This window comes from Dunckerocampus dactyliophorus, chromosome 6, assembly GCF_027744805.1.
Source record: "Dunckerocampus dactyliophorus isolate RoL2022-P2 chromosome 6, RoL_Ddac_1.1, whole genome shotgun sequence".
Taxonomy (NCBI): domain Eukaryota; kingdom Metazoa; phylum Chordata; class Actinopteri; order Syngnathiformes; family Syngnathidae; genus Dunckerocampus; species Dunckerocampus dactyliophorus.
The window spans coordinates 23,567,663-23,593,401 of NC_072824.1; the positions used below are offsets into that span (position 1 = coordinate 23,567,663).

Sequence of the window (25,739 nt, forward strand, 5' to 3'; positions counted from 1 at the left end):
GCTCTCAACATTTCCAACCCAGTTCCTGTCAAGTAGCTGAACAGAAAATAATCACTTGTATACAAAATGCATGCTGATCGATGTATTTCTATCATCCACTATTAACTTGCCTAGCTGCTGAGTGTCAAGTGCAATGAGAGAAACAAATTCACTAAAAATAGGGGTGATTTCTCATGATTTAGTCAACAGAGTACTGTAATTCTTCTGTTGCAGTTTATTTAACAATATGGTATATAAGTAAGAAATGAGCCATTTACCAGTTTGTACAGTGTTTTCATTCTTCCTTATATTTATAGTATTCTGCTTAACTGAATTTACAATAGGAGAAAAAGCAGTGCCCCCTGGCCATTCAAGTTTTTTGTGAGGAATGCAGGTTGATGACTCCAGGTGAACGTTGATCGTGCCTCCATTCTTCAAATGCACCTTAGTGTATAATTTTGAGGGTGGGCCATCACTGCAGATGCAGCACCACTGTTGATAAACATTCCACCTCAGCTTAGGGGGCGGGTCTCTTCTCACACTCTCTTTACACTTTACAACATTTGTATGACAAAAATCATGACAAATCTTTTTTTTTTAATATCAAAGCAACAATTTCCTACACCTGCAAAACAGAGCTTCCAATGTCCAAGCAATGAGATGGAGACTGTAGTTTTTGGAGTTTGTGAAACCAGTAGGATCTGTGATTCTTTTAGTGCGCGTGAGGTTTGCGTTGGTGTCTTCATGTGCACCTGTATACATGTCTGTGTAAACAACCTGCCACAGTCCATTTCCTATTTTAATACAACTGAGTGCTCCTTCATACACACAGAGAGGACCAGAGGTCTCAGTCCCTCAACACATCATCTTGGAGTAATGATACAACACATGACTACAAATGCCAGGAATGACAGCTTATGACTATAGAACATAAACCTGGCCCAGCTCCCAGACAAACTTAAACACTTTTTTTCCGCTAATGGTACAAAAGATATGAATAATATAATGCAATTGTACATTTTCTTTTAAAAAAAATAAAAGAGAAAGGCATGAAATCATACCAAGAACCAACCAAAAATAAATTGAGTATTGAACACATTTGGTCTCAACCAAAAAATATATTCTTTGTGACGTAATCCCTCAATATATTCAGGAAGAAAAAAAAATCCTTAACTAAGGAATAGTATATTCCCAAGGGGTGTTGGACTTTTATTTTTCCTATACCAATTAATTCTCTTTTTTGTTTTGAAAACAGCTTTTATAACAGGTACAAAAACAATCTCAATAGTAGAAAGAACAAACAAAGCCCTCTTAGATAAAGAGTCTGAGGGAAATTATGACGATTTGGGGGAGGGTTCTTCATTTCCCAGCGGAAATGCTACAATCCCTCCACAAACTTCTCTAGTGTGTCTCCTGTAGCATCTCCCACCATGCTCAAGTCACTATTTAGTACCCCTCTGTTGGGAGGATTAAGCTGTGGTAGCATGGCGCTTTGTTCTGGTGTCCCCAAGTGTGCCTGTTCCAAGGACCCCGTTAGAGGGCCCCCAAGTCCTGGATGGGGAGAGCTTGAATGAGATGGGGGCGGGTGTTGCGGTGAAGGCTGGGGCTGGTTCTGAATCTGCGGCGAGGGACTGGAATGTGGCGGTTGCTGTGAGGGTGGACAGGGGGATTGGACTGGTGCAGGGGAGCGGACTTGGTTGCTAAGACTGTTGGCTAGTGCGGGTTGGCCGGGGAGATGCGGCCCACCCTGCCCGGAAAGCAAGTGGGTTTGGGGGCTCATGGGGCTGGGCTGGGCAGGAGAGCCCAGCTGTTGCTTGAGGATGGTCTGCTGCTGAGGAAGTTGTTGCTGTTGCTGTTGAAGCATTCGTTGATGTAGTAGGCTCTGAGCAGGGTCCATTCCCATACCTGGTTGTGCCATCTGTGCCATGGGTGGGAGCTGGCCCATGGGCCCTCCAGCTGCTCCTGCGCCTGCTTGGATGGCTTGCATCTGCTGCTGTTGCTGCATGCGAAGAGGAGAGTATGTAGCTGCTGTACCCTGTGCCTGAGCGGGGAACTGGCCAGGGTGGCCCTGCGGCATCACCCCTTGTTGTTGTTGCTGTTGTTGCTGCTGCTGCTGTTGTTGTTGTTGTTGTTGTTGTTGTTGTTGCTGTTGTTGTTGTTGTTGCTGCTGCTGCTGCTGCTGTTGTTGTTGCTGCTGCTGCTGCTGTTGTTGTTGTTGCTGCTGCTGCTGTCGTCTCAAGAGTTGCCGGTGATAGAGCTCTTGAATTTGTGGGTTGGTATTATGTGCTGGGTTCATCAGCTGTCCTTGAGCCCCCAACGCTGCCATACCCTGAGCGGGAGGTTGCTGAGGTTGTTGCGATGGCATTCCTGGCCTTTGCACAGTACCTCCTGGCATGGCCATGGCCTGCATTGTGGGCAAACCAGGCTGCTGCTGTTGACCTGCTTGCTGTTGCTGTGGCTGGTTGGCGTGATACTTGGCTGTTCGTTGTTTGATGAAAGCAGCCATGAGCTGAGGGTTTGATTTCAGGATGTTGAGGACTTGCTGTTGCTGCTGAGGCGAGCTAGGAGACTTAAGAGTACGAAGAAGATCATGGAGGGCATTAGGGGCTATAGCACCAGGTCGTTGTGGTACCTGTGGCCGTGCACTGGGCTGCTGTGGTATGAGCATTCTCTGACCCTGAGGTTGCTGTCCTGGGGGCATCATGGCTCGCTGCATGGTCATGGCCTGTGGGGAGGTCTGGCCTGGTACAAGGCCTGGTTGTGGAGTCTGTGCTGCCTGCAGTGGCCCTGCAGCCGCAGGCCACTGACCTGGGGCCATGTTTGGTTGCATGACCTGTGGTCCCCTAGGCCCCGGTACCATCTGCATGGGTGGTTGCATTGGTCCTGTCATACGCTGTTGTGGCTGCTGGGGATTCATGGGCAAGCCGTTCATGTTAACCAGGTAGTTTTGCTGGTTCTGCTGGGCCTGTGCCATCAATTCGATGTGCCGTGCCATCTTGACAGCAGCCAGGGGAGGCTGCTGTTGTATTTGTTGTGTCTGAGGTGGCTGGGGAATAGGAGACTGCTGCTGGTGTAGAGGTGAGGCATGGGGGCCTGGCTTACCCTGGGACACAGCTGATTGAGGCTGTCCATTGCGTGGTGCATTCGGGAAAGAAGGGGACATGACACCTGCCGAGTTGGGGGTCTGAGGCTGATTGGAGAGTGGCTGCTGTGGTGTGTGAGGTGTGCTAGGCTGGGCATGGGAAGTGGGAGTACTTGGAGCAGTTGATGCAGGTGGAGACGGTAGCGGCATGGTTCTGCCTTGCATGGTAGCCATTCTTCTCCTCATCAATTGAGCCTGCTGAAGCCTGTGTTGCAGCTGCTGCTGGCGAAGCTTGTGCTTGATATTCAGGCAAAACGGGACAGGACACTTGTTCTCTTGACAGTTTTTTGCATGGTAACAGCATAAAGCAATAAGCTGCTTGCATACAGGACAGCCACCGTTTGTTTTCCGTTTGCAGAACTTTGTGTGCTGCACTACCCTCTTCATCTTCTGGCAGGACGGCAGAGAGCAGTTGGCATTGCGACACTGACAAGCATGGACAAGAGACTGGATGCAGCGTTGGATGCTCAAACGCCGACTTTCCTGTGGGCTCTTCGAGGCCTCTCCACCTTGGCTGTTGTTGTCATCATCCAGGCCGAGACCCCATTTCACCATCTGGTGCTCATGGCCCTTTGCGTTATAACAATTAATGCAAAGATCAAAGTCCTGAAAAAAAGAGAAAAAATTAAGAGACAAGGACACAGTTAATAAAGAGTTACCCAAGCATTATCAACATTCAGTACTAACAATCTTCCAGATTATTTTCATGCACTCAGAAAATAACTTTTTGACAAAAGAGATCAGCATTAAAAAGTGCATGTGTCAAAATGGTAACACACCTCACAAACAGTGCAGTGCCAACGTGTCTCAACATGGTGCTTGCACTCATTGCAAGTATAGACAAAGCGGTCCTGTCCCTGGTTGTGCAGCTCAACCAGCATGCACATCGTGCTCCACTTGCACCTCCTAAGAGAGCTGAACTCCCAATGTTTGTCCCTGGCCAAAGTCAGGAAAGCATCACGGCCATCCATCAGGTCACAAGAGAGCAAGGGGTCAGGGTCAATGATTGGAGGCAAGGTGTTGATCATTGGACCAGAGTGGAGGTGGATTACAAAGAAGACCTATGGCAGATAACGAAATTCTTAAAGCTTACATGTTAAAAAATATATACTTGTGAATCAGTTAACTCTATGTTAGATTACATGCAACAATAAATCCAAATGTATGTACAGAATTCAAACTAGTGGTCTAGGTCAAACACTTTGTTAGCTGTAAATGGTACAAAACTAAGCAAGCCTGACCTCTTTGTGCTTCTCCATGGTGGCATAGAGCTTCTGGGACAGATCATTAGCTACATTTGGCATTCCAGGCTTCTTCTTATTGGCTCGGCTCAAGCTGCTCTTGTTTTTATTTGTCTTCTTGTTGTTTTTCTTCTTAGCATTTTTGCTGTCACTCGGAGTACCCTGAGAGTATAGTAAAACGAGAAGCATTATAAAAATGTGTCTCTTATGAATGACTTGTCAGAAAATCCATTCACTGTACATATGAAAAAAAAATCTCGGAAGCGGATGCACACCTGTAAGAATAGTGTTGGATGCAATTATACTGAAAGCTCTAATGCAATCTACTGTAGAACAAGAATAACAATGCTGGACACACACCTCAGGAGTTTCAGAGGCAGCAGTGTTCTCCTCCTTCTTCCTCTCCTCTTCCTCCTGCTCCAGCTCCTTGATGCTTTCTTCTAACACATTAGGCCAGAAATCCCCTTCAAAGTAGGGTAGCTCGTTGGCGCTCGTTAAACGGTCCTCGGTTGCCTGTTTGAAGATATCCTGAACAAAAGACAAAAGGCATTACTAATTTGAGCCCATCTAAGTTATGAATACAAAATTATATTTAAACACAACTCTGAAGTAAGCTTTGTAAATACTCCAGAGAAAAGATTTACTCACCTTATAGTCATGCAGGATCCTTTCTCCAAAAGCCTTGTCTAGCATTTTCCGATACCAGTCCTGAAGCCGCTTAGGTTTGGGAATCTTCTGCTCGGGAGGATGGCAGTGGAAGATGTAGTCATCCCCCTCACTTGGTGGACATGCCCAGATGTGACCTTGGGCATAGCTTCAGAAGCAAAGACTGAAAGGTTAGACCTGAGAAATGCTGTTGATGTGAACAAAATATGTTTATAGTTTAATTTTCTGAGAATTACCCAAGTTTCTTGGCATATTCTAGATAACCAATGAGGATCTCATGGTACACTGCTGTTCGTAAAAGTCGAGGTTTGAAGAAGTGAATACTGTCAAGGTATGATATGTAGACTCGTCTGCAAAAAAGGTAATGTGAGGAGCAAGAAAATTTTAACATTTCCACCAATAGAAGCGTATATAAATGTGCCACTGCGGACTGTCATGAACAATAATGAATACATTAACTGAACAAAACTAGCACAAACCTAGTGTTAGGAAATGGGCATTCAGACCCGTACTCCTGCACATGCATGCCAAAGAAGCACACGTCAACGCCATCAATCTCTTCAAAGGCGAAAAGTGCTTTGGTTCTGTAAGGAAAGGTCTCGGGCATTTCACCCGTGTCCACAAATCTGAAATCATCAACAGACAACATGTGTGAGGTGAAAAGGAAAATGTTACCAAAGTATGAATATTTGAATCTCAAATATATTTTGCTACATACACCCTTCATGTGAAGCCTTCTCAATTTTAAAAACACAACCAAGTTTCACATAGTAGTAATTTCCTTTCTGTATTTGGGCAAGGAGTTTACGTTAAAATTAAATATTAAGGTAGCATCTCCCAATCCTGGAATCAAAACTTTTCAGAGGGGGCGCTGTCAACAGTGAGATGCAACAAGCAGGCGTGGCAATACCTGTACTTGATGCCTTCAAGGCTCAGTGCCTGTACGTTGAGAGTTTAACCCAGTGAACAATGGGGTAGTCTTCCTCTGTCTTTGGGTGAGGGAACAAGCTGTTTGCGCCTATGAGGCAAACAGCAGTTCACGGGACCCCCCGTTTTTGGATTCTCAGGAGGGAGTACTCGAGAGTGCTGTCCCTGGGGATTCCCTTGTTTCTGCTGGGGGATTTTTTTTGTCCTGTCCAGCCATTGGGGCAGATAGTATTGTTATAATAATGCGCTCACGTTAGCAGCTGCAGTGAGACCTGGAGAGGCGTCATTGGGAGAAATGGCCTTCCTGATCTGAACTCGAGTGGTGTTTTGTTATTGGACTTCTGTGCTCATAACAAACACCATGTTCAAGCATTATGGTGGCCACATGTGCACTTGACACCAGGACACTGTGGTAGAAAGCGACAAGCTAGCTCTGATGGTGGGGGAGGATGCCAGTCCAACTTGGCAGGTCCAAAGACATTGTAAAAGTCTGCTGGGTCCTTCTGGTGGAGTCCCTCATCAGAAGGAGTTTCAACCCTCACCTCTGGGAGAAATTCAACCACATTCCGAGGGAAGCCACGGACATTGAGTTTGAGTGGTCCATGTTCCACGCCTCTGTTCTGTTCTGTTCTGTTTTGTTCTGTTCCTCAACGCAGCAGAAAGGCACTGTGGCTGTAAGGTGGTTGGTAGCTGTGGTGGTGGTAATCCGAGAACCCATTGGTGGACTTTGGCGGTGAGGGTTGCTGTCAAGCTACTGCAACTTTTTGACCAATGGGACTCCGGAGGCAGCTGACAGGTACTGGCAGGCCAAACGGTGCGCAACATTGGCGGTTGTCAAAGCAAAAATTCAGACGTGGCGGGAGTTCGGGGAAGCCATTTAGCACAACTTCCAGACGCCTTTAAAAACATTCTGGACCACCATCCACTGTCTCAGGAGGGGGAAGCAGTGCCTGGGGACTACAGTGGGCTGAGTTTGCAAAGACGGTCAAAAAGGTTTACAGTGGCAGGGCCACTGTAGTCATCCACAGTGGATGAGATCCGCCCGGAGTTTCTTAAGGCCCTGGGTACTCTGTAGCATCGGGTGGACATTGGGTCCGATGCCTCTGGATTGGCAGACTGGGGTGGTGGTTCCCCTTTTTAATAAGGGGGAGAGGATTCCAACTATAATGTGATCACACACACACACACACACACACACACACACACTCCTCGGCCTTCCTGGTAAGGCCTATTAGGTGGTACTCAAGGGGAGGCTGCGGCGGTTAAATTCCGGAGGAGCGGTGTAGTTTTTATCCTGGTCATGGAACTGTGGATCAGCTCTATACTCTCACCAAAGTTCTTGAGGGTGCATGGGAGTTTGCATAACCCATCTACATGTGTTTTGTGGACTTGGGCAAGGCATTCGACTGTGCCCCTCAAGAAAACCCGTGGAGGTTACTCTGAGAGTGTTCCCTGCACAACTGGTGCCAGAGCTTGGTCCGCACTGCCGGCAGAAAGTTGGACTCATTTCAAGCAAGGATTGGACTTTACCAGGGCTGCCCTTTGTCAACAAGTCTGTTCATTACTTTTATGGACAGAATTTCTAGGCATAGCCAGGGAGTTGAGGAGATCTGGTTTGGTGGCTGCAGGATTTGGTTACCTCTTTTAGCAGCTCTTGCTGGGTCGGGTCACAGCCGAGTGTGAAGCGGCCAGAATGAAAATTAGCACCTCCAAGTTGGAGTCCGTGGTTCTCGGCTGGCAAATGGGGGACTGCCTTTGCCAAGACGTGAATGAGATCCTGCCCCAGGTGGAGGAGTTTAAGTACCTTGGGGTACTGTTTTCGGGTGAGGGTAGGATGGCTCGAGAAATTGGTGAGGTGTCTACAGTGATGCTGATGATACAGTGATGTGAAATATATTTTCTATACTATGCACATGAGCCACCTTTCCAGAAAGTTCCATGGCAATCTGATGCATACAGTAGTTTGTGCGTAGTTCAGTTAACATATGAATATGGACACACAAACCCAATAACAGGGGTTAAAAATAAATACCTCCCATTTTTGTGCTTAGAAGTAAAAAATGTTGTTTTTGACTGTTTTTGAGGGAAACTTTCATGAAAGGTATCAAAATGAGTCCGTCAACCTGCACCATGTACAGTCATGGAAAAAATGATCAGACAACCCTTGTTTCCCTTCAGTTTATTGATCCATTTAAATGCCTGGTCCAACTAAAAAGGTACATTTGATAACAAATATAGCTCATAAGAGTTTAATTTAAGAGCTGATATCTAGCAACTTCCATGGTTTTCTTGATGATAACCAAAATCACTCAAGTTCTTACATGAATAGCTATAGCACTGTACTGCCAAAAAATGTTACTCTCGCGAGCTATTTTTGTTGTCATTGTTATACAGTACTTGTCCAAAGTTCAGTTGTATCAGGCATTAAAATGAACAAGAAACTGAAGAAACAAGGATGGTCTAATATTTTTTTCCATGACTGTATATGATGAATTGACTGTTTTTTTGGGGCGGGTTTAATACAGAAATGTGGCTCCTTATCTTCTAATTTACACTGCTGTTTTTTGGGTAACTAGGCAACTGACAAACTATTTTCATGAAATGCACCACAAGAGTTGCTGGTCAGTCATGCTCTCACCTGGCTTTCATGCCTGGTTTGACCTCCACTGTTTTGTCAGAGCTCGCAACCACCCGCACAAACACCTCTCCAGCCTCTGGGTGGTTCTGTCTCTTCAGAAATTTATTGACGCGATCCTCTATATACATTCCCAGTCGTGTCGACTGCAGCCCTACAGTTAACACACACAAGGAGACAATTGTGAAAACTTTGAAGGATTTTTTAAAATATTTTTTGCAAGACTGTTTGAAGTCCTTATAAGTTAAAGCAACAATGAAGAGAAATGAAGAAAGTCACTGAAACCACATCATACCTGCAGCAAAAAGTTGATGCAGTATTACTGATTTAAAGACCTGACATTTAAATAAAACAGAGAAAAAAGAACCAACTTTTTGCAGAGAATTTGTTGTCCTTCCGAGTTTTTCCACTTTTCTTCAAGCAGTTGCCACAGATGAATCTGTTGATAGTGATGGGGAGACAATACCCTTTAATTACATTGATGAAATGTATGACTGTGCTTTCATGTCATTTTAAAACATGTTTGGTTTCTCACCCTGATGGCCAAATGACCTCGTAGTGCAAGACGCATATCTGGTGCATTTTTCGTCCACAATCTTTACATTCAACAAACCTGAGGAGAAGCAAATATGTGGAAGAGTTACGACACAACATCATTACCAAATAAGTTTTTGTCGGTCGAGTGAATATTGATAGCTGCTGAGACAAGTGTTGTAGCCAACCTATCCATTCATCGTTTTGCTCCTGCACTCACTACATACCTGCATGCCAGCCAATGCAAATGCCAAACATTTTTATTGTTTGTGCAACTTCACTGGCCAGTATGTTAGTTTTTAAGCATATAGTGACTTATTTGGGAGTAGGGTTATGTGATAGAAATGATATCCGATAGAAACGGTAACAATTTGGCCTACAACAGAGATTTTAATTCTATCGCAATAATGCATGTTGACGCAATTAAATCATGTACAGCAAAATTGAGAGCGACAAGCTGCAACGTACAGTATCATCAATGTAATGGCATACGCTGCAGCTAGCGCAGTTGAAGCATGTTCTTCCAGAGTGCTAATTTATTAGTCCTTGAATCCATGGTGGCAAATAAACTAGATTTCTTACAAATATCATTATCACACGAGGAGGACGAGGAATACAGCAAAGCTAAGACAGAGAAGCCATGCTAACCACTAAGAAAACTTGAATATAAAGTAGCAAAAAACAAAGAAAAACTGCTCTATACACATTAACAGAAGTCTAGCTGAAACCGCGCTACAACAGAGAGCAACCAGCTATGAACAGGAAATTACCAAGTAAATTAATGAGTCTAAAAAAAGAATCATACAGCAACAACTACATTGTGAATGCACACGTCCAAAAAAACCAGAAATGACACATTAAGTTACCACATACACCTGCAGCCAGAGGCAGAGCCTTTGTAACCTGTATTGAAATGTTTCTATTATGACTTACATGTCAGGTAATATCTTGTGTTATATATTGTTATCGCAGGGGGCTTCAATATGTATAGCTATATGGATTTCAGACCATACCAACCATCTCAATTGGGGAGTAGTAAAGTGACTAAGCAGTGTGTCCACTTACGGCTCGGGCTCCAGTACATCATTCTTCTTTTTTTCAAACTGGTCTTTTGATATCATCCTGAAGTCAAAGGAATGAACAGGGAATGAAACGAAGCAATGAGGTTAAAAAAATAATTGCAAAATGATAGGCAACACAAGTCACTCTCCCTGAAACTCTTGATGCATCATCACGCAAAGGCGAAAACTCCAATTCGTACAATACTTTAGCTACATTTCAAATGACAAGTATAGAAGCTCATTGCAAAAAAGCTATTTAGAACTAGTATTTTTCTTACTCCTTACATTGTCACAGACAGATACACACGTGAACAAAATTGTTGGTACCCTTTGTTCAATGAAAGAAAAACTCACAATGGTCACAGAAATAACTTGAATCTGAAAAAAGTAATAATAAATACAAATTCTATGAAATTTAACCAATGAATGTCAGACATTGCTTTTCAACCATGCTTCAACAGAATTATTGACAAAAATAAATTCATGAAACAGGCCTGGACAAAAATGATGGTAACCCATAGAAAAGACTGAAAATAATGTGACCAAAAGGACATGTTAATTCAAAGTGTGTCCACTAACTAGCATCACAGGTGTCTACAATCTTGTAATCAATCAGTGGGCCTATAGATAGGACTACAGTCAGTCACTGTGCTGTTTGGTGACATGCTGTATACCACACTCAACAAGGAAAGAGTTGTCTCAGGAGATTAGAAATAAAATTATCGACAAGCATGTTAAAAGGTAAAGGCTATAAGACCATCTCCAAGCAGCTTGATGTTCCTGTGACAACAGTTGCACATATTATTCAGAAATGTAAGATCCATGGGACTGTAGCCAACCTCCCTGGACGTGGCTGCAGGAGGAAAATTGATGACAAATTAAAGAGACGAATAATACAAATGGTAACAAAAAAGCCCAGAAAAGCTTTTTAAGAGATTAAAAGTGAACTTCAAGCTCAAGGAACATCAGTGTCAGATCGCACCATCCGTCGTCGTTTGATCCAAAGTGGACTTAATGGGAGAAGACCAAGGAGGATACCACTGTTGAAAACAAGTCATAAAAAGCCAGACTGGACTGCCAGACTACATGTTGACAAGCCACACAGCTTCTGGGAAAACGTCCTATGGACAGACGAAAAATGAAGCATATCAAGAAAAGAACACTGTCCTTACTGTGGAACATTGAGGAGGCTCTGTTATGTTCTGGGGCTGCTTTGCTGCATCTGGCACAGGGTGTCTTGAATTTGTGCAGGATACAATGAAATCTCAAGACTATTAAGGGATTGTAGAGAGAACTGTGCTGGCCAATGTCAGAAGTCTTGGTCTCCGTCGCAGGTCATGGGTCTTGCAACAGGACAAAACACAGCTAAAAACACCCAAGAATGGCTCAGAGGACAACCCTGGACTATTCTAAAGTGGCCTTCTATGAGCCCTGACCTTAATCCTATTGAGCATCTTTGGAAGGAGCTGAAACTTGCCGTCTGGAAAAGGCACCCTTCAAACATGAGACAATCGGAGCAATTTGCTCATGAGGAGTGGGCCAAAATACCTACTGAGGGGTGCAAAACTCTCATTGACAGTTACAGGAATCGTTTGATTGCAGTGATTGCAACAAAATATAAAGTTATGGGGTATCATCATTTTTATCCAGGCCTGTTTCATGAGTTTGTTTTCAATAATTCTGTTGAAGCATGTTTGAAAAGCAATGTCTGACGTTCATTAGTTAAATTTCATAGAATGTTTATTATTACTTTTTCAGATTCAAGTTATTTCTGTGACCATTCTGAGTTTTTCTTTCTTTGAACAAAGGGTACCAACAATTTTGTCCACGTGTGTAATAAAATTTAAAAATCGGTTTGATTACTTACGTCTGCGGCTGTGCAGGATCATCTCCTAATGTCACACTCTCTCCCTGAATCTCATTGAAGCACTTCTCACAGAAATGGTACCTGAAGGAATACACAAGTAGTGAATACATTCAATATTTGAATTGCATTTATTGGCTAGTTAAACGTCGTGCGTAGCTGTGCAAGTTCCTAAATGAAGACAAGAATGAATGAATTTACAACTGTTGGCATGTACCATTGTGTAATGTGTATAGAGAAGAAAAGTGTAGAAGTGTAGAATGCTGCAAGTGACTACGGCTGCTATGCTGCGCTGCACATTGTGCAGACTATGTTGGAGAATTTGACATTACAAGGTTCATACTGCAGGGGGTGCACTGGAATATGGTTCAAACAACCATGCAGGGGATCAGACCAGCAATGATGGATGCTATTGGTTATTGCTATAGGTTATTTGTACATTCCGGATCAAAATTTTAAGACCTGTTGAAAATGGCAAGAATTTACATTTTGCACTGTTGGATCTTAAGGAGGTTCTAAGCAGAGCTTCAAAATGCAAAAATAAGAAATACTTTGGAGTGAGCAACTTATTGCAAACAACCATTAAAGTGAAATAAGCTGTTCACCAGCTCATCAAATATTTAAGACCATAGCTCAAAAAACAAAAACAAAAAACAAACAAAATCCCTCTAAAAATAAAATGTGGAAAAAAAGACTCAATGAGTAGCTGCGCCACTCTCGTTCACCTTGCCATCCATCTCCAAATATTCTCAATTGAATATACATCAGGGAGAAATGCAGGATGGTCCAAAAGAGTGATGTTATTCCTCTTGAAGTCCTTCATCAGGCAGATCCTGTGAACTAGTGTTGTCCTGTTGAAAAACCCTATCATTACCACAAAGACGAGGGTCTTCCGTCATGAGGGATTCCCTCTGCAATATCTCCACATCGTCTTCTACCATTCTATGCCCCTGCACAATGTGAAGCTCTATTGTTCCATCGTCAAGGTTACATTTTTTTCTCGTCAGAGAATAAAAATTTGTTCCACCTTTCAATGTCCCATGTTCAGTGCTCTTGTGCACATGCCAAACGGGCAATTTTGTGGCATTGAAGGAGATAAGGTCTTTGAAGAAGACTGTTCTTAAAACCCTTCTCTCGCAGATGTCGTCTGATGGTTATTGGACTGCCTTCAGCACCAGTAACAACATTCATTTGGGCCAAGGATCGTCCCGTGTCTTGATGGACAGCCCATCGATCCCTCACAGCCAGTGACTTTTTTTTTTTTTTGAGTCTTCCACTTGACTTTTTGCTGACTCAACAAAGGCGGTCGCATCTTTTCCCTTTCCTCTCCAAATCTTCCCTGCTTTGCTTCTCACATCTCGTTTTTCTTATCTCATACTTTTAAGAGCCCCTCTCTCAATTGCTCTCCAAATCAAAGTCATGGAATTCGTTATAAATGGTCTTGCCACGAAATTGACAAAATCTTCGACACGAGAAACTTATGTTCAGGAGAACCTGTTTGCACTGACGGAACGTTCAACGCCGGCTACGTGATGGGCAATTGGGGGAAGTGGAGAGTCACGTGCCTGGCAATTCTTTTCGTTGAGGAAATCAAAAACATCTACCTATTCGGAACCATGATAACAGGACTGTTGCTGATTGGGTTTAGGCACTACCCTGGTATATCACAAAATATTCAGAAGACCATATAGCTCACCATCATATACTGTAGATCAACCGAGGGACCAGAATGGACAAACAGAGTAGCCGAGTCTATTGAAATGGGGCTACTCGCACTAACCCAAACAAACAAACAAACAATCTAATCTGCATTTCGGCTTTCCCCCACCCGCCGGCATCGGCTCCTGGCCAAAGTCGCTGCTAAAAGCCTTCTACGGGAGACCGCTGCATTGAGACGCTCTGGATCCTTCACCCCGCTTCTTCGCTGACACCTGTTGATTGTTGACTCTGTCTAGGCCACTTCATGGTCATCTCCATGGCAACTGCTGTGATGTCACGATGCCATCTTGTGGACTAAGGCACCAGGATTGTGCGCTCAACGTTGTGACTTCCCCAGGCCTACACACGCATACAAGGATACTCACACACATGCTACACATGCTACCCCCTCCCCCATTCCAACAGTGCTGACAGGCGGGGTCCATGGCATGTGCCGGCTGCGACGAGTGGCTGTTTGCCGACCTGCGCTGGAACACCTCCACACCCCCTTTTCCCCTCCCCTGGTGCTAGTTTCAAGTTTCTATGTTTTAAAGTGTGCTTATTTGTGCCCATGTTGCTGAGTTTTTTTGCCAGTCCCACGCTGTACTCTCCCATAGGAGCAGAGTTTTGGACTTGCTTTTTTTCCTTATCCCCTCTCCTCTTGTTCTCCCCTTTCATCGCCCAGTCATCCTGTCCTGTCTACCCCCAGTCATATTTTATAGCACGGATCACTAACACGGCCATTTTCATTTCGTAAAAGTAGCTCTCACAAGAACAAAATGTTGAAGACCACTGTTGTATAGTATGTTGTATATGCACGGATGGGTGATTGCACAATTTCGCTGGTACCTCTGTATAAGTGACAAGCAAAGGCCATTCTCTTTTTTGTTCCATAAGGCTCAGGATCTTTTAAGTTTACAATGACTTGTCTTACTGCATCCAACCTTAGCAGCAATGGCGCACAGAGAGGGGCCTTGCTCATGCAGCTAAACAAACGGGCCGAGTTGAAAAAGAGAAAGCTTTTTTGCATTTGCCATCAAGACATCTTGATAGTGTCAATACATGAGAGAAAGTGACATTGATGCCAAGATTTTGGCTTTTAAAGGCTGTGGTCTTTAACTTTTGATCAGCCTATTTTACTTTAATGATTGTTTGGAATAAATTGCTTATTAAAATTGTTTGTCTCACTGGCATTTCTTGTTTTTGCATTGTGAAGCTCTACTTAGACCCTCCTTAAGATCCAAAAGTGCAAAATTGAAATTCTTGCAATTTTTCAACTGGTCTTAAAAATGTTTTGATCAGAAGCATATTAGTCGGTGTACGTATTACTGCGCCTACGTATTCTCCTGTTGTACAGTATGCGTATGTTCATTACCAATAAACATAACACAAAATACAGCAAAACAAATATGTAGTTTGAAAGATTACTGAACGACAGACAGCAGGTCATAGATAATGTTATTCAAATAGTTGCATTTGTAGCCCGTCACAACACAGAATATGTACGATCAATACCTGTTCTGATAACTGTAGTATGTGCCTCCAGTTGGAATGGTGCATAGCTGTTTCCCATAGCAGCACAGTGTTTGAGGGGAAAATTCATACTGCAAAAAAATGAACAAAGAATTTACCATTACAAAATTAATATTTAAAGTTAAGCTTGGACATGTAAATGTGTGTCAGTGTCATGGTATGTTTCGCCATCGACGTTATATCAATTACTTTGCCAGCTTCACCATACCTTTCTCCCACAGCAGTAGCCCAGGCTTTGCATGACAGGGTCTATCTCCGCCTCGAACACCTCAGCCAGCTTGGAGCAGCACTTGTACACACGGGATGTCTTGCGGTTGTATAGCCACGCATTGTTGAACATTAGCCAGACATCATCAACGTATTGCCAAGGATCTTGGTATTGGCCTGTGTCCAGTTTGCGTTTTATTGTGGATAGATCTATTGGGTTTTTAACAATGTCAAAGTAGTCCTACAAAAAGATAAAAGGACAGGTTTTGTGTTACAGAGCACAGCAGCAAAAACATTGATGCTGCTAAGTTCCATTTTCTAGTGCAAAATAGACCTACAATAGTATTCATTCTATTATGCTACTTTTTGTTGATTAACTATAAAACGCTCAAATTTCACATGATGGTTTCGGATGAAAAAATGTGTTAATTAGGCCCATCTCTAAAAACACAAACTGCATCGTAGTTATCACACATGATCGAAGGTTTGATTTTTAAGAGGAAACCGGAGACCCGTTTGCTACCTACCGGAATACACAGTAGCATGGGATCTACTGGCTGTCTGAAAGGCAGTGACTCTGAATCCTGTCTGTAGAGCGATTCCAAAGTCGGCATCAGAGCCTGGCGCAACTCCTCTGGCTTAAAGACTGGAGGAAGAGAAATAATAATAATAATAAAAAACATTACATGCATGCAATAAGATAAAAAAAAATGTTACCTGTACATAAAAATGAAATGGACAGACAAAATGTTTGTTTGTTTGTTTGTGACTTAGTAGTACATACAGGCCGGTCCTATCAAGTATGCATTGAGAGCTGTAGATGAATTGCAAGCTAATTCACTATTTCTATGATACAGTGGTCATGTACAGTACAGGCCAAAAGTTTGGACGCACACGCACTACACACACACACACACACACACACACACACACACACACACACACACAATACAAACCCATGGTCCCAACCCCATTAATAAGACAACAAATTCCACTAAGCAACCCTGACAAGGCACACCTGTGAAGTGAAAACGATTTCAGGTGACTACCTCATGAAGCTCATTGAGAGAACACCAAGGGTTTGCAGGGCTATCAAAAAAACATTAGACAAACTAATGTCTAAAATATAAGTAAGTAAATATAAGAGTTATTTCAAATTTTTTGGTTAAGTACATGATTCCACGTGTTCATTCATAGTTTTGACAATCTACAATGTAAATAGTCATGAAAATAAAGAAAACGCATTGAATGAGAAGGTGTGTCCGGCCTGTACAGTATACACTACGGCTTTTGATATACAAAATCAGTCTTGCTTGAAATGACCAGAGAACAAAGACAAAGATTAAGACATTGGAAAATAAAAGTCTTTTCCAGCCTTTCTATTATGGAATAATGGTGTGATTTTTGTGATTCGATTGACAGACAAATAGAGCCTTCTAATCTAAAACTGTGTGCTTCGTGAATAAATTAAAATCTGTGTTTTTGTTGTTAAAATAGTTTCCCAGACAAATCATCACCACTCAACAGAAGCTGACATTAAATTATCATCGGTGTAGCCCACCCCCAATCTTCTTCTAGACATAAATTTGCATGGCATTGGAGACTGACCTTTCTTCCGAGAGGGGGATGAGGAGGTCGTTCTGTTGGTTCCCTCTACTTCCTCTTCTTTGGACTCTGCCTTCAGGTCAAGCTTTTTCTCCTCGACCTCCATTGGCTCCTGCTTCACCTCTGGCTCCTCCTTCTTTGCCAATGAGGAACTTGCGTCTTCATCAGTCTACAAAGACAAAGACAAACATGAAAAAAAATATATACTGTGGAATGGCAGAGTTGAGCATTGACTTTAGCCAATTTGAAAAGATTGTGGTCTGCATAACAGTTAAAAACTATTTAAAAGATGCCAAATCCAGCACATTTCACAGTAACAGACAGTATACTGTAATTTCCACAGTATTGAGCGCACCTGAATATAAGCAGTGAGTTTAAAAGAGGAAAAAAAGATTTGTACATACAGACCACAATTGTCTATAAGCCGCAGGTGTCCATGTTGTCATGTGGGACACAAAGGTGTTTTACAGAAAGATTTATTTAACTTTCAATTACTTTAATGAATGCTTTTTATTATCAAACAAGCAATTTTGTGGCGTTTAAGGAGACGAGAGGCCTTTCAAGATGTTTTTTTTCTTGAAACCCTTCTCTCGCAGATGCCGTCTGATGGTTATTGACTGCACTCTGCAACAGTAACAACCTTCATTTGGGCCGAGGAACGTCCTGTATCTTGATGGACAGCCAATTGAATCCTCTGAATCAGGGTCGGTGTAATTTTTTTTGGGTCTACAACATGACCATTTTGCCTTTGCCAGTGTGAATACCTGACAGAAAGTGACATTGAAGCCACATTTTTGCCAAGACTTTGGTTTTTGAAGGCTGTGGTATATTTTGGATCAGCTAATGAACAGCCTATTTCAGTTCAATGGTTGTTTGCAATAAATTGCTTGCTCTGATTTTTTTTTTTTGTCTCACTCCCATTTCTTCTTTCTGCACTTAAAAGCCCCATAATCTCCATAAGATCCAGTAGTGCAAAATGTTAATTCTACACTAATGACATTTTTCAAATGGTCTTAAATATTGATCAGGACAGTATTTCCAATGCGAAGAATCAAGAATCAAAACACACCAATAAATCATATAAAGTGCAGTTAAAGTTATAGTCTAAACCCACCTCCATCTTGGGTTCAGTTTTGCCGCCAGCGGCCTCAAACTCCTGTTGTTCATGATGTGCATCAACTTTGACCTCCTTGACAGGCAGATCTGCTGTGGCATGCTGTGAGTGAAGGTCAGCGCTAGCAGCCGAGGCCGGCGTAGGCACCCGGTTGTCCAGATTGGGCCCTGGTTGAGACAACTGCACCCAAAAGAAAGAAAAAGATGTGATGTACATGGGGCAGATCAACTGGGTAGCTGCATGCAGAGCTGAAACTACAACATAGATGAACACATCCCATATACATTTCATGGCTTCCACAAGTGGAAAAAAGTGCAACTATCCAGTTGCAATGGATGCTACAAATACTGGTGAGATGCAGTTATCAAAGAATGAGGTGAAGATGATGGCACGGGTGGATAGACAGCGAGTTTGCAGGGGTCAGAGTTGAGGGCATGCGTAGAAGCTCAGGCTCACCGGTGTGGTAGGGGGCTGAGGCAAGGGTTGAGGCAGGGGCTGCGTCTGTGCTGTTGAGGGGAGTTCCAGGGGTTGGGTTTGGGGTTGAGTGGGGCAGGGTGGGGTGGCACCTTGGGTAGGTGTAAGACCAGACTGGGTGGGAGTGGCGCTACGGCTGGACGACTGGGGGAGGGACAGGTTAGTGCCAGCCCCAGCTGTGGAGGCAGAGGAGGCAGCAGGCGGAGGAGTTGAGAGCAAGGGGGTTTGGGAGGAGACTAGTTGAGGGCCCAGCGAAGGGCCAAGTGCATTCATGGGGAGGTTAGCGCTCTGCTGCTGCTGCTGCTGCTGTTGGTGCTGGAGAAGACACACACAAAAGGAAGGCGGACAAGCACACAAGATAGGCAGACAGACAAAGTTAACAGATCAGACAGACAATCGCCACACCAGACACACAACACCACCATTTTGGCTTAGAAAGCACCTTGGAATGAGAACAAACCAAATCTAAAATCTAGTCATGTGATTGGTCAAAGAGCAAAATTGTGCTTCACAACTGTAAATGAAATGCAATTATTTCAAAACACAAATTTTCATAACAAAAACAACATTGGATGTTCACACACGCCTGCAGTGGGTGCTGACAAGTTTCACAGTCATTATCAATATCAGGAGTTACGTGCAGGCTGACCTCTCTCGATGCCATAAACATTTAATATGAATGACGCAGTAACATGTTGAAGACACTTGGGACATGCATGGGAAAGGAAATTGTTTTCAGACCATGCAAGCATCACATTTACAATCAACTCAATGTCATGTAGGCAAAAATGATTTGCAAAACCACTCATCCAACTTTTTCATCGATGTGTGCAACGTCGAGGTGATTAGAATTGGAATTAGGGAGGTTCATGAAACAATATAATGCAATAACTCACACAATGCAATAAGTTATGGGGCTTTACTACATTCATATGCACAACAATCATTATGTCTCACCTGGGTCACAGCAGCCTGTGCTTGTGGCTGACCCATACCAGGTGCCAAAGTGACATTCATAGCTCCTGTTGCAGAGACAGCAGTAGATCCTGGAGGGAACTGAGTCTGAGCCATAAACTGTCCCTGATTGGCTGTTTGTCCCACCATGTTGCCACTGTTGTGACTAGCAATCATACCCTGGGCTTGAGGCATTCTGGAGGGTGACATGCCCACCTGGACAGCGAAAAAAGACAGGACTGTTACCACATCAACAGGATTAACGTTCACTTGTATTACTAACATGCCTAGGACGATATATTATATATAAGATAGAATTAAATGGTTGCTGAAATGTGAGTGGTATATAGTAGATCCATGCTATTCCTGCCCCCCATGAGAGGGGAAAATACAAAAATAATGGATTTTTATTTATACACTTTAACCAAGTGTATTAAACAAAATTTAAATTAAATTTTAAGAAACACAATACGGGCATACAGTATTGTACAAACAAAACGTGCAGTTACACAACATCATGTCTTGCCAAAGCATCTTCCTGCTGGAAAATATTGAGTGAAATGACTTGCGAGACCGCACCTTCTGCTGTATTTAAAGCTGCAAGACTTTTTTTTCCCCCTGCAGATAGTGCTCGTGACACCAAAACATGTTGATTTTGTCATTTTTGCCATGCAAAATAACACTGATAACACATATATAACACATATATACATTTTTCGCCATTAAAAAACAATACTGTGGGAGACTGGAGAAGAAAGAGGAAGCAACGTTATGTCGAGAACCCTCTCTTCCTGGAACTATGCATGAAAACAACATGAAAAACACAGTTATAATATTCACATTAATGAAAAGTACGTTTTCATATTGTTTGATTTTCTGTTACATATTTTTTGATATTATGATTTTGATTTGATTTGTTGTGCAGCGGGTTTTTGTTGAAACACTTTCCTAAAGACACCAATTGTGTCAGATTATTTGCAGGTGTGACAGACGTGCATTATGTTCGACACATTCAAGGACAGTTGTTTTGATAATGTGCTTCAGATAAAGGAAACTTTTGGGACTGAATATTACGGGAGGATGCTTCTACCATCAACTGTCACGACTATCTTTGCAACACAAGCACTGACTCAGATGGAAACAAGCAAACATAATGTCAAAAACCCAGAAGAAATTCAATCGTTGAAAAGCGTGCCAAGGTGGCCGTAAGTAAGTCCAAATGTTTTTCTATGAGATATAATGCACCATTCTGAAAATACGTGTTTTCATGCAAAATTTAAAAACTAGCTAAATAGGGGCTGCTCCTCACTCATCTTGTATCATGCAGTCTCTGCATAGATCTGTCAGTGTCAATCACTGCCACTCAAACAACATACTGTACCTGTTGTGGCTGTTTTTTGGGGTGTCTTAGAACGACTCAATTCGGAGGAGTCTCATGCGACTATCAATCTCGCCGTCGACTCATAAAAATGTCATGTGATCAAGATTGTACCATTCTGATGACATGAGGGGTGGCCACAGCTACTGCTGAGCACACATTTTGACAAAGAATGTCTTTGCTTTTGTTATAACCTCTTTTGATACAAAACAGCCTAATTTGTGTTAATAAAGAACTGAAAATTACATTTGTGTTAAACAGAAGACACAAATCATCCACTTTTCAGTGGCAAAATCCAAAGGAGCTGAGGTGAGTGCTAGCTTTGAACGTTACAAAGACCGACAACATCGACGGACTCATTGGCTCAGAATGGTTACTTAAAAAAATAAATCATCCAAAGTGAGGAAGTATTTTGAAAAGGTCAAAGGTGACTCCAGAAAGTGAAGTGCAACTTGTGTCAGCAGCTTCTTACATATCACACGACAGCCACCACCATGGCGTACCATTTAAAACAGGTAAAGCAGTTACAGCAACTTCATTTTAATCGTGACTGAATTTGAATGCGATAAATTGGGCTTCTAACAGAGTTTTAGCAATTTGTTGTTTTTTAGGCCATGTCGTTCCTATTTTAGGCGCACTTTGCTGATGTACGAATGCCCACTTGCCGACAGTGACCGTGTTTCGGTTTGGTTTAATCTTGCTTTCTATGTCATTAAATAAATGAAGGTCCAGTTGTTGCACACCTACCATGTATTGAGTGTTTAAACCTGGTTAGACATTCATTCATTGGAAAAAGTCACGAATGAGATCTGCTCGCAGGAATCATCAATAGCTCTGTTCTTAAAATGTTTTTTTTTTTTTAATGCACATTTGAGTATTTCCCGACTATGGACAAAAGCTAACAAATCAGATTTGACAATGAAAATTCTTAGTAGAAGACAGGCCCAGTGTAATATCAGATGCTCGATGAGCTGCTTTGTCAAGAAGTAAGCAAAGACAGCTCCGGCTGCCAAAACTGAAAAGTGCCAGCCGATATTTTGTACATGTTGAAAAACTAACGTATACATGTGTGGAGTAACAATGTACAATGTGTTAATGTGTTAATAACTATTCATCACAAAAAATATCAGTGGATGTTATTATTGTTGTGAATATTTGTCTTTCTTGGTGGCCGTTCATGGCGGTAATTCGCCTAGTGCTTGTCACTCTACCTACGTGCAGATTGCCATGGCAACTCAAACCTGAAAGCGCAAATGCGTACAGAGAGCAACGAAACATACTAAAAGTACAAGTACAAAAAATGAGTACATGTGGCAGGTCTGGGTTCAGAAAACTCGCTGGGGGGGCCTGATAATCACAACTTAATTTCACGCGTATTTTATAGTTTATAGCAGTATGACAAACACATGTCAAGAGAACTTTAAACAACTTTCTATTTCAGTTACTATAAAAAAAACTATTTTGAATTTAAAGCAGAGAGAAAAGAAATTCACTAATATGTGGACCGACTGACGAACCGCAAACAGGCAGGGATCCTATACTACTATACTCACGTTAATGAGGTAATGTATATATGAATATGTATGTATTAATATTCTATATGTCACATCTTTCAGAAAAAACTGTCTTATAATATTAAGTATCATTTTCCATGGTTCTTATCAAATCATTGTACAAATACATCGCTACAGCCCTATTAATAACATATGAGCAAACTAATACAGGTAAGTCATCATACGCTAGCGTGTGCCCATGTTGACAGGCCACCTTACCGCTGGGACAGAGCTCATGTTTATTTGTTGGGGGTGGGTCATTGGAGAGGCAGCTCGAGCCCCCATTGTCGCTTGAGACATCTGGGCGTTGGGAAGAGCCATGTGATTAAATTGGTTGATTCCTGGTAGACACAGAATGGAAGACACATTAAGCAATTGACACACTCAAACAATTTAAAAGCAAATTCACACCTTTTTTCATGTTTTGTTAATATAAAAGTAGTTTCACATTTTGCATTGCAATAAACCAGCAATGTTAAACGCCTATTCAATAGCCATTCTGTCATGTGTGAGAGGTTCTTCAGCAGAGCTCCCATTATTATTGACAAGAGGACGAGGAGACTTAAGACGGCAGGCACTATGCGCTCTTGCACATTTTCAAGTGTATATGCGATTATTTGTATGTTAAGTTTATAATCATTTAAGTTCTGGTTAAAGTTGCAACATTTTTGGGATGTCATTGAAGCATAGGCCACATTGAGTGTGAAGTATCTCAGTGTGCGCTGGAATTAGAATTCCTATTTCACATGCTTTAAGCCTCAGATTTAAACGTTTTCAGGTTTTATTTTAAATATTTGAAAGGTGCTGCTGTGTCTGGTGACCAATCATAAATACAATTCAAAGCTGTATACACTTGAAGTTTAATTAAAAAATAGCAGTATTGCCTAAGTGAAGTCAGGCTGTGGTCATATTAGTCTTTTCCTATGGGGAACAAAATATCTGTTGCAGAGTTTGAACATGGTGTTTTTATGTCTATATTGAGTGAAGCATATGCATATAAATTATCTAAATCTATTACTATAAAAAAAAGGAGAAAAGAAGGTTGGTATCTTATCAGATTGGCCAAAAGTTGCAGTATTGGTTCCGATATCAGCACCAGACATGAAAAGTGGTTTGGGTCATCCCTATGATGCAATACAGGTGATTATCTAAAAGCGAGGACATACCTTGTGAAACCTGCATGCGGTTCATGATTTGATTTGGGATGTTAGGCAGAGGAACAGGTCCATCTAAGCAACAAAACAATTGTACAATCAGAATATTCCTTTAAATCACCAAACATCAATATTAAGTTCGCAAATAAAAGTGAAAGCGCATACTCTGTGGCCTGGGGCCCAAGGTGTTGGGCTGTGGGAGGCAAGGCTGCTGGTTGCCCTGGGTTGCCATAGGTGCCTGATTGATAATCTGCTTCTGCAGTCGTGAGCGCCTCTTCTCCTCCAGTTCCTTTTGAATCTTATAGATTTTTTCAGCGAGGAAGTGATAGTACTCATCCTATGCAAAAGGAAATCAATATTATGACAAAAAGATCACTTACAAATGTTCTGGCTGAGGGAGGTATTCATTTATGCAGGTGGTCTTTGGGGAGGCAATTTAGGCACCTACCCGGCTATTCGCAGACTCATACATGTCCCCCTCCACCTTTCTGGCATACGCAACTAAGTTCTCCATTCGTCTGTCCTTCAATGCTGCTGGGTCAGGAGTAGGAAATATGGCTTGCACTCTGTGGGAAGAGTTTACAGAGTTACAACTAACCTCCAATTTGTTTACAAAGTAGGTCATAAATTCATTAAATTGGAGACAATACCAAAAATGTATCATGGTTGGTTTATAATAATATGACCATGACAGTTGCCACAACGGCCCAATAAGGGCATGCACTTACAGTTTGTGTACAAGGTGATTGCGTAGGTCCTGGGTGACATGCTCATGCCAGGCTTTCCTGGAGCCTGTGGCGGAGATGGGTGCTGCGGTGGGTAGATTGCCCATTGAGCCCACAGCTGATCCATCTGACAATAGCTGACTGAAGGTGAAAGAACCCAATTGACAGGATTAAAAACATTATTACTGTATATTGCCACATTTGACAAGCAAGATTTCAAAATCCAGAGGAAAAAAAAAATCATTAAATATTTCAGGTAGTTGCCCACAACTCAGAAAATTCTCAACTGGTGTCTATACAGTAGTTGTTAGCCATCAAGCCTCACTTGTTAGTGTTGAGTGCGTTGGGAAGAGAGTCTGTGTGTAAGTTGGTCTGTTCTGAAGTGGTCACACCCATTGTGGCACCTGCAAGGGACTTCTGATTACCTGTAAAGACAATGAGGTGAGTAAACATCAATGTCTTGATTTTGTCATTCAACGTGGCTCTAAATAGCTGATGTGGACACATTTCCATGACGATAAAGTCACTGTAACTTGGACATACTGCTAGTAGCAAATAAAAGAATGCTTTATGACTTTACCAAGTGTATTGATGGTTCTCATTTGCTGCGGAAGCTGTTGCTGGGCCTGAGCATTCTGTGCACCCGTAGGCGGCCCCGAACCCGGGGCCTGCTGGGGCTGGGCATGCCCGGTGGCTTGGCTACCATAAGGCAGCCCAAGTGCTGCGTAGGCTCTCTGCATAGAGCTTGGGTCTATAGGGGTTGAGGTATTGATAGAAGAAGCACTGGACTGGCCCACACCAACTGCAGACATGGGGTTCTGGAGACCGGCATTGGGGGAACTCATGGCTAGACAGAAGGGTCAAAGCAAAGCAATCAGTGAACAACACAGAAATACGTCAATACAGATTGTGTTGGTAACGATTTGCATTGTTGACCACTGGGAAAGACGACTGCCTGCACTTTAGTACTGCAAAATCACAGTAGATGACATTGAAACTGCGCCAAGACCAATACATATCTGCATTGTAGGGGAAAGGGCATAAGCACATGTCATTTTAATGTGGTTTTTTTTTTTTTTTTTTTTCCATTTTCAAACCTAAGTTGAGCAAGCAAGCAATGGGGGCAATGAACCTGTTACTTACGCTGCTGTGTGCGCTTGTCACTGGCATTCTTCAATGGCAGGCAGACCGGACAGTCGTGCCGTGTGCAGTTTTTCCAGTGGGAGATGATCTGTCTGGATGATGCACAGTGAGCCACTGCAGAAACAACAAGATACAGGTGCATTTAAAAAACA

The 25,739-nt window shown here is 42.5% G+C and overlaps 1 protein-coding gene across 4 annotated transcripts in view; it reads right to left on the reverse strand.

Moving 5' to 3' along the window:
• crebbpa (CREB binding protein a) overlaps positions 1-25,739 on the reverse strand; it is a 53,401-nt gene continuing 27,662 nt past the window's right edge. For 3 of the 4 annotated variants that reach the window (XM_054780196.1, XM_054780198.1, XM_054780197.1), the window contains 27 exons: positions 25,588-25,701; positions 25,025-25,291; positions 24,770-24,869; positions 24,448-24,585; positions 24,168-24,285; positions 23,885-24,056; positions 23,732-23,794; positions 22,785-22,906; positions 19,638-19,850; positions 18,663-18,995; positions 18,207-18,386; positions 17,096-17,261; positions 16,015-16,133; positions 15,489-15,728; positions 15,263-15,351; positions 12,053-12,133; positions 10,190-10,246; positions 9,126-9,203; positions 8,962-9,029; positions 8,594-8,744; positions 5,508-5,654; positions 5,265-5,378; positions 5,011-5,176; positions 4,723-4,890; positions 4,363-4,524; positions 3,901-4,182; positions 1-3,727 (listed from right to left, as the gene is read on the reverse strand). In XM_054780196.1, the coding sequence (XP_054636171.1) occupies positions 1,358-3,727; positions 3,901-4,182; positions 4,363-4,524; positions 4,723-4,890; positions 5,011-5,176; positions 5,265-5,378; positions 5,508-5,654; positions 8,594-8,744; positions 8,962-9,029; positions 9,126-9,203; positions 10,190-10,246; positions 12,053-12,133; positions 15,263-15,351; positions 15,489-15,728; positions 16,015-16,133; positions 17,096-17,261; positions 18,207-18,386; positions 18,663-18,995; positions 19,638-19,850; positions 22,785-22,906; positions 23,732-23,794; positions 23,885-24,056; positions 24,168-24,285; positions 24,448-24,585; positions 24,770-24,869; positions 25,025-25,291; positions 25,588-25,701 (6,278 nt within the window). In that variant the 3' untranslated portion in view covers positions 1-1,357. The remainder of the gene's footprint in view (positions 3,728-3,900; positions 4,183-4,362; positions 4,525-4,722; positions 4,891-5,010; positions 5,177-5,264; positions 5,379-5,507; positions 5,655-8,593; positions 8,745-8,961; positions 9,030-9,125; positions 9,204-10,189; positions 10,247-12,052; positions 12,134-15,262; positions 15,352-15,488; positions 15,729-16,014; positions 16,134-17,095; positions 17,262-18,206; positions 18,387-18,662; positions 18,996-19,637; positions 19,851-22,784; positions 22,907-23,731; positions 23,795-23,884; positions 24,057-24,167; positions 24,286-24,447; positions 24,586-24,769; positions 24,870-25,024; positions 25,292-25,587; positions 25,702-25,739) is intronic. The other variant, XM_054780199.1, reaches the window with a different exon arrangement.